The sequence below is a fragment of the Protomyctophum parallelum genome, assembly GCF_964188405.1.
Source record: "Protomyctophum parallelum genome assembly, chromosome: 13".
Taxonomy (NCBI): domain Eukaryota; kingdom Metazoa; phylum Chordata; class Actinopteri; order Myctophiformes; family Myctophidae; genus Protomyctophum; species Protomyctophum parallelum.
In genome coordinates, this window is record NC_139708.1 from 14,280,019 (window position 1) to 14,297,995 (window position 17,977).

The window sequence follows — 17,977 nt, forward strand, 5'->3', positions numbered from 1 at the left end:
CTGGCTACAGCCTCTCACAGTTTCCTCTGGCTACAGCCTCTCACAGTTTCCTCTGGCTACAGCCTCTCACAGTTTCCTCTGGCTACAGCCTCACAGTTTCCTCTGGCTACAGCCTCTCACAGTTTCCTCTGGCTACAGCCTCTCACAGTTTCCTCTGGCTACAGCCTCACAGTTTCCTCTGGCTACAGTTTCCTCTGGCTACAGCCTCACAGTTTCCTCTGGCTACAGCCTCACAGTTTCCTCTGGCTACAGCCTCTCACAGTTTCCTCTGGCTACAGCCTCTCACAGTTTCCTCTGGCTACAGCCTCACAGTTTCCTCTGGCTACAGCCTCACAGTTTCCTCTGGCTACAGCCTCTCACAGTTTCCTCTGGCTACAGCCTCACAGTTTCCTCTGGCTACAGCCTCTCACAGTTTCCTCTGGCTACAGCCTCACAGTTTCCTCTGGCTACAGCCTCACAGTTTCCTCTGGCTACAGCCTCTCACAGTTTCCTCTGGCTACAGCCTCTCACAGTTTCCTCTGGCTACAGCCTCACAGTTTCCTCTGGCTACAGCCTCACAGTTTCCTCTGGCTACAGCCTCTCACAGTTTCCTCTGGCTACAGCCTCACAGTTTCCTCTGGCTACAGCCTCTCACAGTTTCCTCTGGCTACAGCCTCACAGTTTCCTCTGGCTACAGCCTCACAGTTTCCTCTGGCTACAGCCTCTCACAGTTTCCTCTGGCTACAGCCTCACACAGTTTCCTCTGGCTACAGCCTCTCACAGTTTCCTCTGGCTACAGCCTCTCACAGTTTCCTCTGGCTACAGCCTCACAGTTTCCTCTGGCTACAGCCTCTCACAGTTTCCTCTGGCTACAGCCTCACAGTTTCCTCTGGCTACAGCCTCTCACAGTTTCCTCTGGCTACAGCCTCTCACAGTTTCCTCTGGCTACAGCCTCACACAGTTTCCTCTGGCTACAGCCTCTCACAGTTTCCTCTGGCTACAGCCTCACAGTTTCCTCTGGCTACAGCCTCTCACAGTTTCCTCTGGCTACAGCCTCTCACAGTTTCCTCTGGCTACAGCCTCACAGTTTCCTCTGGCTACAGTTTCCTCTGGCTACAGCCTCACAGTTTCCTCTGGCTACAGCCTCACAGTTTCCTCTGGCTACAGCCTCACAGTTTCCTCTGGCTACAGCCTCACAGTTTCCTCTGGCTACAGCCTCACAGTTTCCTCTGGCTACAGCCTCACAGTTTCCTCTGGCTACAGCCTCTCACAGTTTCCTCTGGCTACAGCCTCACAGTTTCCTCTGGCTACAGCCTCTCACAGTTTCCTCTGGCTACAGCCTCACAGTTTCCTCTGGCTACAGCCTCTCACAGTTTCCTCTGGCTACAGCCTCTCACAGTTTCCTCTGGCTACAGCCTCTCACAGTTTCCTCTGGCTACAGCCTCTCACAGTTTCCTCTGGCTACAGCCTCTCACAGTTTCCTCTGGCTACAGCCTCTCACAGTTTCCTCTGGCTACAGCCTCTCACAGTTTCCTCTGGCTACAGCCTCTCACAGTTTCCTCTGGCTACAGCCTCTCACAGTTTCCTCTGGCTACAGCCTCTCACAGTTTCCTCTGGCTACAGCCTCTCACAGTTTCCTCTGGCTACAGCCTCTCACAGTTTCCTCTGGCTACAGCCTCTCACAGTTTCCTCTGGCTACAGCCTCACAGTTTCCTCTGGCTACAGCCTCTCACAGTTTCCTCTGGCTACAGCCTCACAGTTTCCTCTGGCTACAGCCTCACAGTTTCCTCTGGCTACAGCCTCACAGTTTCCTCTGGCTACAGCCTCACAGTTTCCTCTGGCTACAGCCTCTCAGTTTCCTCTGGCTACAGCCTCACAGTTTCCTCTGGCTACAGCCTCTCAGTTTCCTCTGGCTACAGCCTCACAGTTTCCTCTGGCTACAGCCTCACAGTTTCCTCTGGCTACAGCCTCACAGTTTCCTCTGGCTACAGCCTCTCACAGTTTCCTCTGGCTACAGCCTCACAGTTTCCTCTGGCTACAGCCTCTCACAGTTTCCTCTGGCTACAGCCTCTCACAGTTTCCTCTGGCTACAGCCTCACAGTTTCCTCTGGCTACAGCCTCACAGTTTCCTCTGACTACAGCCTCTCACAGTTTCCTCTGGCTACAGCCTCTCACAGTTTCCTCTGGCTACAGCCTCTCACAGTTTCCTCTGGCTACAGCCTCTCACAGTTTCCTCTGGCTACAGCCTCACAGTTTCCTCTGGCTACAGCCTCTCACAGTTTCCTCTGGCTACAGCCTCACAGTTTCCTCTGGCTACAGCCTCTCACAGTTTCCTCTGGCTACAGCCTCTCACAGTTTCCTCTGGCTACAGCCTCTCACAGTTTCCTCTGGCTACAGCCTCTCACAGTTTCCTCTGGCTACAGCCTCTCACAGTTTCCTCTGGCTACAGCCTCTCACAGTTTCCTCTGGCTACAGCCTCTCACAGTTTCCTCTGGCTACAGCCTCTCAGTTTCCTCTGGCTACAGCCAGCATGACTACCGGTAGCTATTTTGACGTTGTTGTCCAAACCAATCTAATGCACGCCTTCATCGCTGTACAGTACATTAGGTTTTCCCTTTGTTAACAACAGCACTATCGACCGTGACAGAGATGCAAACTCAATGCTTTCCTGACATTCATCGATGTGATTAAAAACAGCCATTACTGGTGTGATGAGAGTGTAATATTTCACAGCTCTTGTTGGTGAAGTGTGTTGCGTAGAGGCCATCGGCAGGTTGCTGAAGTGTGTTGCGTAGAGGCCATCGGCAGGTTGCTGAAGTGTGTTGCGTAGAGGCCATCGGCAGGTTGTTGAAGTGTGTTGCGTAGAGGGCCATCGGCAGGTAATTGCGTTCCACTCACACACTATGATACCATGTGTAAATGTAGAACATTTGTTTTTTTATTGATCTCTCTGTGATTCTGTGCATGTAGAATAGATAGATGAGGGTGGACTGGCTACAAACTGCATGCTCTATTTCATGTTTATTTCCTGTGTATTTGTAGTATCGTTGGCAGTGCATTGCGGTGACTTCACACAGCTGCTCTGTGCTCTGGTTACTTGCAATACTAATATACCACTGCGCTGGGCTGTGCCGGGCTAGGTGCCCGTGGCTCTCCAACACACCAGCTGAAATTATTTTGGCAGGATGAGCTTCTTGATAAGCAGCTGAGCTACAGTAGCTACTAGCTATAGGGTGTGCATGTGTCATTCCGACAGACAGGCACTCATCATCGTGTGGGGACCTTAATGTACCCAGTCCCCACAAGTAGCCTATGGTATTCTCTAAGTACAGAAATAAGTCAACTGTGAGGACAATTTTCCTGGTTCTCACAAGCACAGGTTTACAATAAGAAAAAGATTCAGGTTAGGGTTAGGACTACGATAAGACATTTAGAGGCTAAGTTTAGGGGTTGGAATTAGAGTTAAACATGATTATTTATACTTAGTTGTGTACCAGTGTCATACACTGAAATATAGCTGATCTATAAGCTCTACGAGCGTGTAGGTCTGCAACTTTCTGGCTTCACGCTTAGTTTAAAAATGGCAGAATTTATTAAATTTGTATTTGTTGCGAGACGCTCATATAAGAAAAACAAATAATCATGAGCAAAACGTAACAACGTGACTGAGAAGATTTAACATGATGCTAGACATGTCGCTTCACTTTAAAATAAATCACCGTAAAACATTAAAGGGACATTTGACTATCCGACAACTGACACTGACAACACGCCGGCTTAAGTGCTTGTGTATTACTGTAACAGTAGCTGTAACAGATTTACAGTAGCAGCAGCTGGACAGAGGCTGGAACACAACCTGCCAATTGATTTGCAGTGTTCTCCCCGACGGCAGAGAAGAGGTGAAGCTGAGTCTGCAGTTGTTGTTTTTCTCTTGCTTGTTTGCTGCCTGCTCACTGCACCTACTGTATGGCTCATACAGGCTCTGTACTGTATGTCACCATGTAGTGTTTGTTTCCTGTTACTTTTATAGCTATTTTGCTGCTTTTCAGGCTACCCCATACAGCATGCTCTTACAGTGACTCATAACCGAGTCAGAACTCTGAGATTGTACAGATGAGTTACAAAGATAAATGAACGCGGAGGGATTCTCACTGTGTATGGTGGCTTCCGTTGAGTTGTGTTCAACAGGAATTTGTAGTGACATGTTGGCAAGAACATTGTCCTACAAGGTTAGTCGCGTCGCTGGAACATGCACAACAGTAGTGTTGGTGAAAATCCTTTTCCCGTTACAAAAAAGAAAGCATATTCACAAAACAAATAATTTAGTTCCCAGTGTGAGAAAGTGAAATATAAGAAGGTTACAGCACTTAAATGATTCTTTATGTCTTGATGGTATATGACTGGGGTTTCACTTCCATATTAATGAAAATACTGTCCTTAAATGTGATCCAGTACAGTAGGCTTACAGTATACAGTACAGTACTATAGGCTATATACAGTACAGTACCAGGGACAACTTAACTTAAGGACAGAGACAGGCAGCAATACTGAGAGATTAATTCTGCTTCTGTGATCCTGGCTTTATGGAATTAAAAATCCCTTTGAGGAATGGGGGCCCTGCTGCCACCATCGTCTCATGGGGGACCTAGAAGAGTTACCCATAATCCTCCGCTTAGGAAGTGACTCCGTGGCCATGAGACCCAATGCAACGTTTGTGACAGGATTAGAACAGGTTACTCATGTGTGAAGCACAGACAGAGGAGCCAGGCTGTCACCAGCATCCCATTAGCTGTCATTGTATATCCACGATGACACAAGAGAAAGCTACAGACATGTTTTCCGGTCACAATCACTCACATGTGGGTTACAGCAACATACTGTACCGTCTCTGTCGGGTGGAAACCTCATACGTCCAAAAACATTAATACAGGATTCAAATTCGAAAGCATCAAAAGTAGCAGATCGGCAAGCTCAAAACGCGTCGCTTTGCGCCGTGTTTCGAGCCTGCAGATCTGCCACTTTTTATGCTTTTGACAGCAGTGATATGGACCTCATGGAAGGACTGTCAACTGCAAGGTTAACCCTATTTTATGTAGTATGACCATGTCACTTGCCCAATTCTTTTTACCAACCAATAGTGCGACTTTTGATGGTTTATTAAAAGACCTAGGATTTAGAATCAAATAAACCTGACCTACATCTTGTGTGGATGATGCGTGGTAATCCTTTTTGACGGAAATGTAATTGCCACAGAGAGTAGACTATACATAAAGAGTAGACCCAAATATACAAAAGCAGACATATTGACATGAGCACACTGCCACTTACTGTACAGTAAAACACACTTCATTCACGCCATCGCAATCTTGTGTATCTGCGTCATGTCTTATGCTTACATAGTCTTAGGGATAGCATGCTGAGAAGCCGTTTGCTTGTTGTATTGTGGTCTTACGCTTTACAGAGATGGTTTATTCCGTCTTGAATAAACACTTGGCCAATTGTTTTGTGTGATCACCCATCTTTCATCACCCTTTCTTTCTCCATCATTCACATTTTATAGGAAAGTAGGTTAGAGCTTTCTTCTCCCTCTCTCTCTCTGTTTGTAGCATTTCATTTCATGCTTTACACCATACCAAATCCGCTGAAATCCACCAAACAAGGGAAAGAAGGCTGTATACAGAGACCCAGTGTTGATATAACACATCGAGAAACGGACCTGTAACCTGGAAAATCCTCCGTGTCATTTCATCCAATTGTAACAACCGAATGCCGAATGGGCCCATACACATGCCCAGTTAAATTCACTCTGGTTTAAAGTGTGGGCCTATAATGTGTACTTTCACTCTCACCCTCCATGTCAAACACTTGCTCGTTCTCTCTCTCTCTCTCTCTCTTTTTTTTTTTTAAGATATTTTTTTGCGGCTTACGCCTTTTATTGATTTTTGAAGGGACAGACAGTAGGCTGACAGGAAACGGGAGAGAGATGGGGGGATGACATGCAGTAAAGGCCGTGTCGGGTCCGGGAGTCGAACCCGCGGCACACTGCGACTGGATCACCAGTCCGGTGCCCAGACCGTTACGCTACGGCCTGGGCCCTCTCTCTCTCTCTTGACTCACTTTTCTTAGTCTGCTATAAGCTCTACTGCTGCCCGAGGCCCACATCTCTCTATTCCAGTGTCTACCCATTTTTGGCACGTAGATGTCAGACAGACAGACTTTGACATCCATGGCTTAATTTATAGTCAGTCGTATGTGTACGTGTTAGGTGCCAAAAATAGCCAATGGGACAGAATGCTCTTTCAGCTCGATTATGAGCAAGAAATGCCTATCTCTTTAATAATAGTCAACATTTCTTTCACTGTTAATCTGTTAACCTATTCTAATATTTTGAGTATTTCAGTAGCACCATATGCTGGAAAGACAAACTCTGGCATTCATTCAATGTGAACCTACTGCCCTTCGTTCTTCACTTTTTGTTTAGTGGAGAGCTGGAAGTACTTGAGACAACGAACAGGCATGGAGCAATGATGTGAGCAGGGGGGTGGGGGGGGAACTATTACAGCACCCTGTCGGTGGTCTAGAGATTCTAGAATGTTCTGCCTATTGACTATGACTCCATTTTGGTTCCATTCGTATACATGCTCAGAGTTGAACGAACACTCCACACCTTCTAGTGCAGCTAATGAGCTGACAGGCTGAGGAGCCTCATCACTTCTCGGCTGAAATGTGTTAATTGGGAAGCGTGACATGGGAACGTGTGAGGTGGAGTTGGAACAAGGAACAAACACACTCACGTACGTGCACACACACATGAGGTGACCTGGATTACACCAGCAGTGGTGGAAAGTAACTGAATACATCCACTCAAGTACTGTACTTAAACATTTTTGAGGTACTTTTACTCTACTTGAGTAGGTCCATTTTTCAAGACTTTATATACTTCTACTCAACTACTGTACATCTCAGAGTATTGTACTTCCAATTATGTGAAAACTTTAGTTACTTTGTAGATTTAGATTATGTGTTCATCTAGTTTTTTTGGTTGGTTTGTTATACGTCTCCTGTATTTCATTCTCTGTTGTTGCTACTAACACCTGCATCAATGGAGGTTTATCTTATCTAAGTCTAAGTATGAAAGTTAAGTCATGTTAGACATAACTGGCTAGACAAACTTTTAAGATGAACACGCACAGTCGAAGTTATGAATTAACTAATGCATGAAATGCCTTCACATAGAGTGTGTCTGAGCACGTTCTCATTTGTGCAGTATGATCATGTGCATCTGTTAAGCTTTTAAAGTTTCCGACAATATGCATTATGTAGTAAAACTGCTGATTACGGAGCGGCCAAACTTTATTGCTTAACCTCTCTGTATGATGTTTGTCACGCAAACATACATGCTGCTATCTGCTGTTAGCTGCTATCTGCTGTTAGCTGCTATCTGCTGTTAGGTGTCCTTGCTTCTCTGTAATTCGCTGGCACTGCATACGGTGAACAGGAAGCATGCGCAGGAAGCTGGGAAGCGTGTTTACCATGATGGGGCCCCTCAGCTCTATATCGTCTCTCACAACGAACTCTGATGTTACCAGAATATCTTGATGAACTAACCTTATTGTTATCTGTGCACCTTATGCTATCTTCACATAAGGTTCTCACAAATAGCCTCGTGACTGCCACGGAGGCATTGCTGTATGTATAAATACTCTAGTCTGGTGTGAACAAACTTCAGAACATGTTGAACTCAGACACTTGTTTGGACTGTCTGTCTGTTCCTGGTGCACACTGTATCTTTGCTGCTATTCTAAGACTTTGACAATCATCAACACTTTCTTGGGTTCACTCCTTTTCGCTTCCACACTGGGCTGTGCAGATATTAAAGGGCAGATAGCAGATAAATCGCAACAGAGAGTCACTTCCATCTACTTCTTGCGGCTGCCACGTTCTACACCCCATTTTGCAAAAATAGTGTTGAGACTGAGAAACTATCATAGGTTGAACATTGATTGCGTGTGTGTGTGTGTGTGTGTGTGTGTGTGTGTGTGTGTGTGTGTGTGTGTGTGTGTGTGTGTGTGTGTGTGTGTGTGTGTGTGTGTGTGTGTGTGCGTGCGTGCGTGCGTGTGTGTGTGCGTGCGTGCGTGTGTGAGTGCGTGCTGTACAGTGTGCGAGAGAGAGAGAGAGAGAGAGAGAGAGAGATAGAGTTAGATTTTGCAGCATTTCTGCCCCTTACGAGTTTTGTGGGAGGGTAACCAGGAAATTGCTTGTCATTCTTATCACTGACTACGCACACAGACAGACAGACAGACACACACACACACACACACACACACACACACACACACACACACACACACACACACACACACACACCTTCCAGTGAGGGAGGGCAGACTGCATCTAGCTGACCCAGACAACTGTAAACAGCTGAATGGTCTGTAACGCATACCAGGATTCAAAGTGAAAGAAACCTTCAGGGAATATTCTAGAAGGGGGACTGTTACCGTCCGACTGACTGACTGCCTGTATTGAGCAGAGTGATTGTAGCTTCCCTCAGAGGCAAAATGGCTTCCAAGCTGCCCTTTTCGGACGAGGATTTTTCCTGTACTGTGTGTCAAGGCATCTTTGAAGATCCTGTCATTCTGCCATGTAGCCACAGCTTCTGTAAAGAATGTCTGCAGGGATGGTGGAGAGAAAAGAAAATGAAGGAATGTCCACTTTGTAAGAAAACATCCCTAATGGTTGAACCGCCATGTAACCTGGCTCTGAAGAACCTGTGTGAGACCTTCAAGTTGGAGGCACAACGGAGACCTGCAAAACGTCAGAAAACATCATCAGGGTCTGAGGATCTCTGCGGTCTGCATGCTGAAAAACTCAAACTCTTCTGTTTGGCGGAATGTCAAGAGCCAGTGTGTGTTGTGTGTCTTCATTCAGAAAAACACGCAGACCACAGTTTCAGACCCATCGATGAAGTTGCACTGGATCACAAGAAGGAAGTGCAAACATTACTGAAGCCTTTACAGGAGAAACTGGAGGTCTTTAATAAAGTTAAAACAAACTATGACCAAGCAGCAGAACACATTGAGGTCCAGACCCAGCACACAGAGATGCAGATGAAGGAACAGTTTAAGAAGCTTCATCAGTTTCTAGAAAAGGAAGAGGAGGCCAGCATCAAAGCACTGAGGGAGGAAGAACAGCAGAAGAGTCAGATGATGAAGGAGAAGATTGAGGGTCTGAACAGAGACATATCAACCCTCTCAGAGACAATCAGCACCATAGAGGAGGATCTGAAAGCTGAAGACATCTCATTCCTGCAGAACTACAAGACCACGCTGGAAAGAGTCCAGCTCACACTGCACGACCCACGGCCGGTCTCAGGAGCACTGATAGACGAGGTGAAACACCTGGACAACCTGACCTCCAGAGTCTGGAACAAGATGAAGGACATTGTCTCCTCCTGTCATTCTGTACGGAAAGAGTCAGCGGCTTCGTGACAACGAAGAGGTTTAAGAGCAAAAAATAAAACTGAAACTAAGATCTATCCTGTTCCTAACCACATGACTTTTGTACTTTCCATTAAATAACCTGTTAATACAGAGAAAGCATCTGTGAGATTTTATACTTTGAGCTTTTACATTTTGTGACAATTTGTGCAAATCTTTGAATATATATCTATTTTTAAAGCGAACATTTTTTACTCATATTTCTGTAGTGGCAGAAAATGTCAATATAGAGCCTAGAAACAGAAACTAGCAGGAACGGGCATGAGGCAGGAAATAATGAAACGGAATCAGAGTACACTTGAGTAAAATACCGTCAGTACTCTGAGATTGTGCGTGAGAAGAGGTCATGCACATTTGCACGTAAGCTAGAGCCTTATTCGCAGCCAACACAACAATGAGGAAAAGAATGCTGTCAAAAAACGTACAAGAAAAAGTACAGAAAAAGGGAGAGACAAGGGGGGCTAATGAACCTAGTTGGAGAAGTTAGGCAACATTTGGCTACATCTTGTGGAAAATATAGAAAGGGAGGCACGTCAACGAGTGAGGAAAATAAATAAGCCTTGGTGAAAATCAATTGTGGTTGTTGTATCCTGTGCAGTGTGTGCACCTCCGGAGACTAGCATTGTGTGCCTTAAACCTGCTTCGCTGAAATCTCTTATAATTATGCATGTTAAATAAATAAATGACTATACCATGAAAGGGAAAGAGGGAGAGAAAGACCAGCGCAGAGCTGAGACACAGGATGGGAGTGGAGACCATAGTGGATGTGGCATTTTAGGCTTTTGGCGTTCGGCTGAAAAATACCACTGAATAGTCAAAACACCTGCGTAACCTAATTTTTTGTATTGATGACGTGATCGAAATGCAGCGCGCAGACGTGTGCACTGCACAAAACATGTCAACAACATATCGAACACATTGTAGGTTGATATGCGTGGCCGGCACACCGCCAACATGTCACAGTATTCTGCGGTGTGGAAATATTTCCAAATATCAGAGATATTGATACAATGTTTTAGCAGTCAGTCTGGAATTAATGTATGCAATGAATGCATTCAAAAGTGCTGAATAAATTAATGTTTTATGGACTCATATTAGTGATTATTAGTTAAGTTAAGTTTTGCCATAATTATGTCTTTGACTCTTTTGCCATAATCAGGTAGTTTTAAAACAAAGGTGGTACAGTAAAAATAGTGGGGGGGGGGGTTAAAGAGAGAGAAAACAAGATCTATAATATTAATCATATTCGGCTATTCGGAATTTGGTTTTCGGCAACTGTTTCCTATTATTCGGTATTTGGTTTAGGCCAAGAATGTCCCTTTCGGTGCATCCCTAACTAATTTAAAATCTGTGTGTTGCTGAACCCACGTGACTACCACGTACCCTTAATGGTATTCATGCCCTCACAGTTTTTTCATGATTCACTGTATTTTTTGCTATTATTTTATTATATTTTTTCATGTTTTCGCTAAACTAAACTAAAGTTTATCATTATTATTACTACTGTATACAACAAACCAGAACAGATTCAACTCATACACTTGTGTGACTTCAGTCTTTGCCATGATGCATCATTCTCTTGTGCTGCTATCCTAGATCATAAGCCTAGCTTCTCAACTTCTCATCTCATCTCATCCGTGTCATTCTGGCAGACAGATAGGAATTCATCACAACAACTGCATGAATGGAGTTTTTATTCAAACACCCCCCCTCACAGTCCAACACGCACACGTTATTGAGTCATTCTGCCACACGACAAAATCCTCTGTGTTAATTGTGGGTAAATTCATTTAAATGATTTTTTTTGTATGAAGTTGCCTCTGCTATCAGTGTGTGAAAGGGTTAATAATTGTGTGAGCCACATATTGTAAAGCACTTTGAATGTGTGTGCGTGCGTGTGTGTGTGTGTGTGTGTGTGTGTGTGTGTGTGTGTGTGTGTGTGTGCGCGCGAGCGGGCGCGAGCGGATGCGTGCATGTGTGTGTGTGTGTGTGTGTGTAAGCGAGCGTGAGAGGATTTGCAACAGTTCTGTGGTTTGTCAAAGCTCCGCCCTTTACAAGTTTCATAGGAGGGAAACTAGGTGCTTGTTCTTATCACTGACTACGCACACAGACAGACAGAGACACACACACGCCTTCCAGTGAGGGAGGACAGACTGCATCTAGCTGACCCAGACAACTAAACATACTGCTGTCAGCTGGATGCTGAAATGCTGAAAGCTGTAACTGCAAATCTATAATAAAACTTATAACTGTATTTAAAGTAAATGTTTCAAAGAGTATCATTTAGCGCATTCTGGGATTATATCCCATATTGGATTTTTACCTACTTGTTCTTTATAAGTAAAATAATGGTTTTGTGCATCTAAGAAGTTGTATCGGTTACCTCTAACCAAGTTAATTAAAACACCTTTGATCTAAAACAGTAGTAGATCATAAATAACAAAAGCAGCAACCACACCAACTGGCACGCATTATAATTAGGGTAGTGGTCATTGAAATAAGGTGTTAGCAGGCATTCATATAAGTCAAGGGGTTGTTCTTATATTGTGCTTATTAATGAGAACGGGTGTGGCCTTATGATTGAAGATCGTCAGCGAGCTGGAGCTAAATATCCCAAGGAGACCTAAGCCATAGTCTTGAGTGCATGTGTGAGTTATCTTAAATGTAGGCTCAATTCATTGAGAGTAGGAATAAGACCTTTTAAACAGAGAGACTATACAGGACGGGCGTACCTCTGCACTGACTGGAGACAGCACACACGTGCGCATGCACACACACACACACACACACACACACACACACACACACACACACACACACACACACACACACACACACACACACACACACACACACACACACACACACTTATCAACTGTAAATTTAATGTAAATATTCATACTGTATGTATAGCTCATCCGTATATATATACTGTATCATACACACATCAATCTGAGAACCCATCGACAAAAATAAAGGAAAAACAGTGCCCTCTTTTCCTTTGAAATTGTATTAACGGACTAAACCGTCTGCTATCCGCATGCTATCAGTTGTGCATCATGCACCTACAGCCTACAGGTACATTCTACTAGCATTATGCGTTGTGGACATCTGAGGTTTCTACCTCACATCAACAACATGGTACTTGACCTTTGCCCTGAGTTGACGGTCACTTAACTGTATGTGTAGGTGAATGATGTGTGTGTACATGCTGAAACTAGATTTATCATATTCCTCGCCACATGCTTTTGGTACTTCCCATTAAATAAAAGTTAAAAACAGGAAAGCATCTGTGTCATTTAATTTAGCAATGGATTAAAATGCGTCAGTTGGCTGAGAAGGCAATGGGAGACCGCCCCCGATCCCAGAGTTGGTCAAACCTACAAACAGAGTTCCAGGAGGAGGAGAGGTTAATCCCAAGGATACAAATGTAATCAGACCAACTAGGTGCAGTATTTTGGCTAAGCTCTTCTCCTTTAGCAGTGAACTCTATAATGCAGATGGCTCCTTATCTTCCATGTTTACATTCCCTGCTAGGGCCCCCATTCAGAATCAGACATAATCAGCGGCGTCAACTCCGCGGGTGCTCAGGCGCAGAAGCACCCACAGGCAAAATAATAAGCCAATATCAACATGCAGTATATGCACCCACTGTCCTGACTGAAATGTCCCTTCCCCAGTGGTCATGTTGTCATGCACGTCGTCACCCTTTACGGGGGGTTGGGGGCGCTTGGGCCAAGATATGTGTTGGGCCGCCGCCCATGGGCATTCAAATGCTAATAAGGTGGCCTTTGTTCTGCTGTCAGGTAGAGAGTATAAATGTTGCAAACAGTACAGTACAGGATTTATTTCCATTTGACTACGATGATGAAGCCACCTCCAGCCAAGAAGAGATTTGTCCAGTCCATGCTACAATTCGGCGCCGCCGGCTAAAACACACCCTAACTAGTCCTTAATATCTACGGAAAACCCACCAATAAGCCCTTATCCAACGCAAATTAACCCACCAATAAGCCCTTATCCAACGCAAATTAACCCACCAATAAGCCCTTATCCAACACAAATTAACCCACCAATAAGCCCTTATCCAACACAAATTAACTCATTTTTCTCAAGCCGCACAATTTCTCTGGAGCGCAGCGCTCATATGCACGCAGACAGCACATGATACAGGCCTACACGTCCCGTCCCAAACACTGAGGACAATGAGGAGGTAAAGTAAACTTGTTTATAATGTGGCAAGAAAAATATATTCCAATTACTTTTCGGTGCGCACTCACCATGAATCCGAGCAGAGGTTGATATCTAACTTTGGCTATAATCAGCCAAATCTCAACCGATTGGTATAATTCCAAATGGTATACACTCAATGAAATTTATATTTTCCATTTTTCATGGGTGTATAAGTCATAGAGCCAGAGAAAGGAGAGATATGGTAGGGGAAGCACTAAGCCCTGTTAGCCATGCAGCCTATATGTTTCATGAGCTGTGGTGGCTTGCACTCTCTCAATTAGGGATTTAGTGGTTAATTTCACTGATGTGTACAACCTTTATTCAAATAGTTGCAAATTTATTAATTAAAAGACTGAGCATGTATGTTTGTGTGGGGGGGGGGGGGGGGGGGGGCGTTATAGGAACCTGACGCCTCTGGACATAATCATTAGTTAATAGCTCAGAATGCAACAATATTAAAGTAATATATAATAAATAAATTATACAGGAATATAAATTTAATTTCCATTACAGCTTGTTTAAAAAAGAAGAAAAATATATATATCTCTCTGTTTTTATAAAAAATATAGTATGTGTTCACTTTGTTGTTGTTGAGGTGCAGGCTCTGTGACCCCAGAGACAATAAAACCAGCCTCAAGTACAGTATCATGCCTACATTTGCAAGGCATACAACCTGATCGTAGATTACAACTCATAAACTTAGATTCCGGGTGAATGTGCATGCATGTTGTGAGAGAGAGAGAGAGAGAGAGAGAGAGAACATTGCAACAGTTCTGTGATTGTCAAAGCTCCTCCCCTTAACAGATTGGTTGTTATTCTTACATGTCTCACTGATGACGCACACATGCACGCGTGCGCGCACACACACACACACACACACACACACACACACACACACACACACACACACACACACACACACACACACACACACACACACACACACACACACGCACACATGCACACACACACATGCACACACACACACACACACACACACACACACACACACACACACACACACACACACACACACACACACACACAGAGACTACGTGGCAGTACGTGCAAGATTCAACTTCAGCACAAGCTTGTGACTTCCAGTGAGGGAGGACAGACTGTCTTTCCACAGCTACAGGAGAGACCCAGACCACTGGAACCTGCTGCTGACTGTCGCTGAATGGACTTTAACAAAAAACAGAATTCACAGTGAAAGTAAACTTCAGGGAACATTCTAGAAGAGGAAGTGTTACCACGGGACTGGCTTATTTCCTGGCTTGAGCAGAGTGTTTGTACAGTAGCTTCACTCATAATGGCTGCACGGTTGTCTTTTTCGGACGCGGATTTTCACTGTCCTGTGTGTCACGACGTCTTTAAAGATCCCGTTGCCCTGTCATGCAGCCACAGCTTCTGTAAAGACTGTCTGCGGTCATGGTGGATAGAGAACAAAATAAAAGATTGTCCAGTTTGTAGGAAAATGAATTCACTCTATCCTCCACCCTGTAACCTGAATCTTATGAATCTATGCGATATCCTTAAACTGGAGAGTGAGCAGCAAGCTGCAAAACGTCTGAGAACAGGGTGTGAGGGTGTCTGCAGTCTGCATGCTGAGGAACTCAAACTGCTCTGTCTGGAATGTCAAGAGCCAGTGTGTGTTGTGTGTCTTCATTCAGAAAAACACAACAGCCACAGTTTCAGACCCATCGATGAAGCTGCTATGACTCACAAGAAGGATGTGCAGAAATCATTGACGCGTTTAAAGGAACAACGGGTGGTCTTTGAAAGATTTAGAGAAAACTATGATGAAACAGCAGGACACATTAGGACACAGACGCAGGACACAGAGGTGCTGATGAAAAAACGGTTTAGGACGTTTCATCAGTTTCTAGAAAAGGAAGAGGAGGCTAGCATCAAAGCACTGATGGATGAAGAGCGGCAGAAGAGTCGGATGATGAAGGAGAAGATTGAGGGTCTGAACAGAGACATATCAACCCTTTCAGACACAATCAGTACCATAGAGGAGGATCTGAGAGCTGAACCCGTCTCATTCCTGCAGAACTACAAGACCTCAATGGAAAAAGTCCAGCTCACACTGCAGGACCCACATCCAGTCTCTGGAGCACTGATAGACAAGGTGAAACACCTGGGCAACCTGTCCTTCAGAGTCTGGAACAAGATGAAGGGCAAAATGAAGGACATCTCCTACACTCCCGTCATTCTGGACCCCAACACTGCCCATCCAGAATACGTCCTGTCTGATAATCTGACCAGTGTGACATTCCAACAACAGCAGCTCGGAATGCCTCAGGAGCTCCCTGACAACCCAGAGAGGTTTGATAAGTTCGAATATGTCCTGGGTTCTGAGGGCTTTAAGTCAGGGACTCACAGCTGGGATGTCATGGTCAGAGGCAATGTAAACTGGATAGTGGGTGTGCTAGCAGATTCTCATCAGCGGAAGGGAGACAGAGGCGGTCAATTCTGGAGAATAAGGTTCTATAATGGTAAATATACAGCACGCTCCTCGTCAGGGTCAACCACTGATCTCTCATTGAAACAGAACCTCCAGACGATCAGAGTCCAGCTGGACTGGGATGAAGGAAAGCTGTCATTCTCTGATCCTGATACTAACACACACATACACACCTTCACACACACTTTCACGGACACACTCTTTCCATACATTGATACTGGTCACACTGTGACTCTGACGATATCACCAGGGAAGATCAATGTGACTCTGGGCCAATGTAGTTATGACGATGATGATTATGATCTTTAACCCATTTACTGTAGGACACGAGGCCGATTCATAAACCGCCTTCTAAATCTTGGTCTAAGCTTTCTGAAAAATTCCAATATTCATAAAACAAAAATCACAACCGTGTGAAGTGAGTGGTGCAACTCTGTGTGGGGGGTCCCGAAATGTTACAATATAATCCTTGAATTGACTGAGGTTTAAGGACAATGTCAGAGAGATATGACCCGTGCCTGCTCAATATCTAGTATGTCAGTATGTCAAGTATATCAGACTAGCCTATGAAAAAAAAAAGTAAAATATGTTTTATATCTGACTGGAATAATAGATGTCTCTCATCTATTATTCTCATCTATTACGCCCTCTCACATTCTATATTAGAATCCAGCTAAATGTCATTTTGATATGATGAAGGGTCCCAGGTCAACAGATTGTGTGACAAACAAGGAATAAAAAGGCTTGGTAAGGTATAAGAAGTTTTGTTGCCATCGTATCTACCCAATACTCTATTTCGTCTGTAACTATGCTTTGCTATAATAAACTTATAAGTCATAACTAACAATATTTTGTCAAGTCAAGTCTGGTCTATACTTCATTCCGTGCCTGACAACACTAGCAACACTATATATTAATAATAATGTTAGCTTTGTGTTCATCATATTAACTCAGTCACACTTCCTGGGTTAGGGCAGTGGTGTAAAGTAACTCAAGTGCTCAATACTGTAAGGTTGCCAGTTCGAACCCGGGCTCCCCCAGAGTTACTGTCGAAGTGTCCTTGAGCAAGACACTGAACCCCTAATTGCTCCCGATGTGCTAGTTGGTGCCTTGCATGGTTTCCGCTGCCATCGGTGTATGAATGTGTGTGTGAATGGGTGAATGTAATGCACAATCTCTGTAAAGCGCCTTGGATAAAGGCGCTATATAAATGCACCATTTACCATTTTTACTGTATAAGTAGTACAACTTTGAGGAATGTTTACTTTACTGGAGTATTTCCTTTTTTCTATACTACATACTCCACTACAATCATTTGACAGCTTTAGTTACTATTTGCTTATTTTGATTGGTATTACAAAACATGCATTATAAGCCTTATACATTTGGTCCATTTGAAAATAGCAGATCTACAAGCTCAAAATGTGACACATTGTGAGCTTCTAGATCTGACATTCTCAAAAGATTTGTATAATTTTTTTACATTTAAAAACATGTGAAATGGGACATTCTGCATAATGAGTACTTTCTACTTTTGGGTACTTCAAGTATAATTTTATTGTGTCACAAATGTTTTAAAAAAGGTCTTTGATTTAGTCTCACATTAACACACTCATCCTCTTGTTTTGTGTTATAGAATGTACATGTCTCAGTTGTGAAAACATCAAACAAACAGTGATATGAGGTCTTCTAGTCCTTATCTGCTGAATGACACACACACACACACACACACACACACACACACACACACACACACACACACACACACACACACACACACACACACACACACACACAC

General features: G+C 44.1%; 2 protein-coding genes across 2 annotated transcripts in view; one reads left to right on the plus strand and one right to left on the minus strand.

Annotated features, from left to right (window-relative positions):
• Nucleotides 1-17,977, minus strand: part of plppr2a (phospholipid phosphatase related 2a) — a gene marked incomplete at its 3' end in the record, with an annotated part of 42,367 nt that overhangs the window by 12,185 nt on the left and 12,205 nt on the right. The window lies entirely within an intron of this gene.
• Nucleotides 8,538-16,765, plus strand: LOC310869206 (E3 ubiquitin-protein ligase TRIM39-like; the record flags this gene model as incomplete). Its single annotated transcript, XM_083779822.1, has 2 exons — nucleotides 8,538-9,368; nucleotides 15,844-16,765. The coding sequence occupies 2 exons, from the start codon at nucleotides 8,538-8,540 to the stop codon at nucleotides 16,486-16,488; spliced, it is 1,476 nt and encodes a 491-aa protein (XP_083635948.1). The 3' UTR covers nucleotides 16,489-16,765.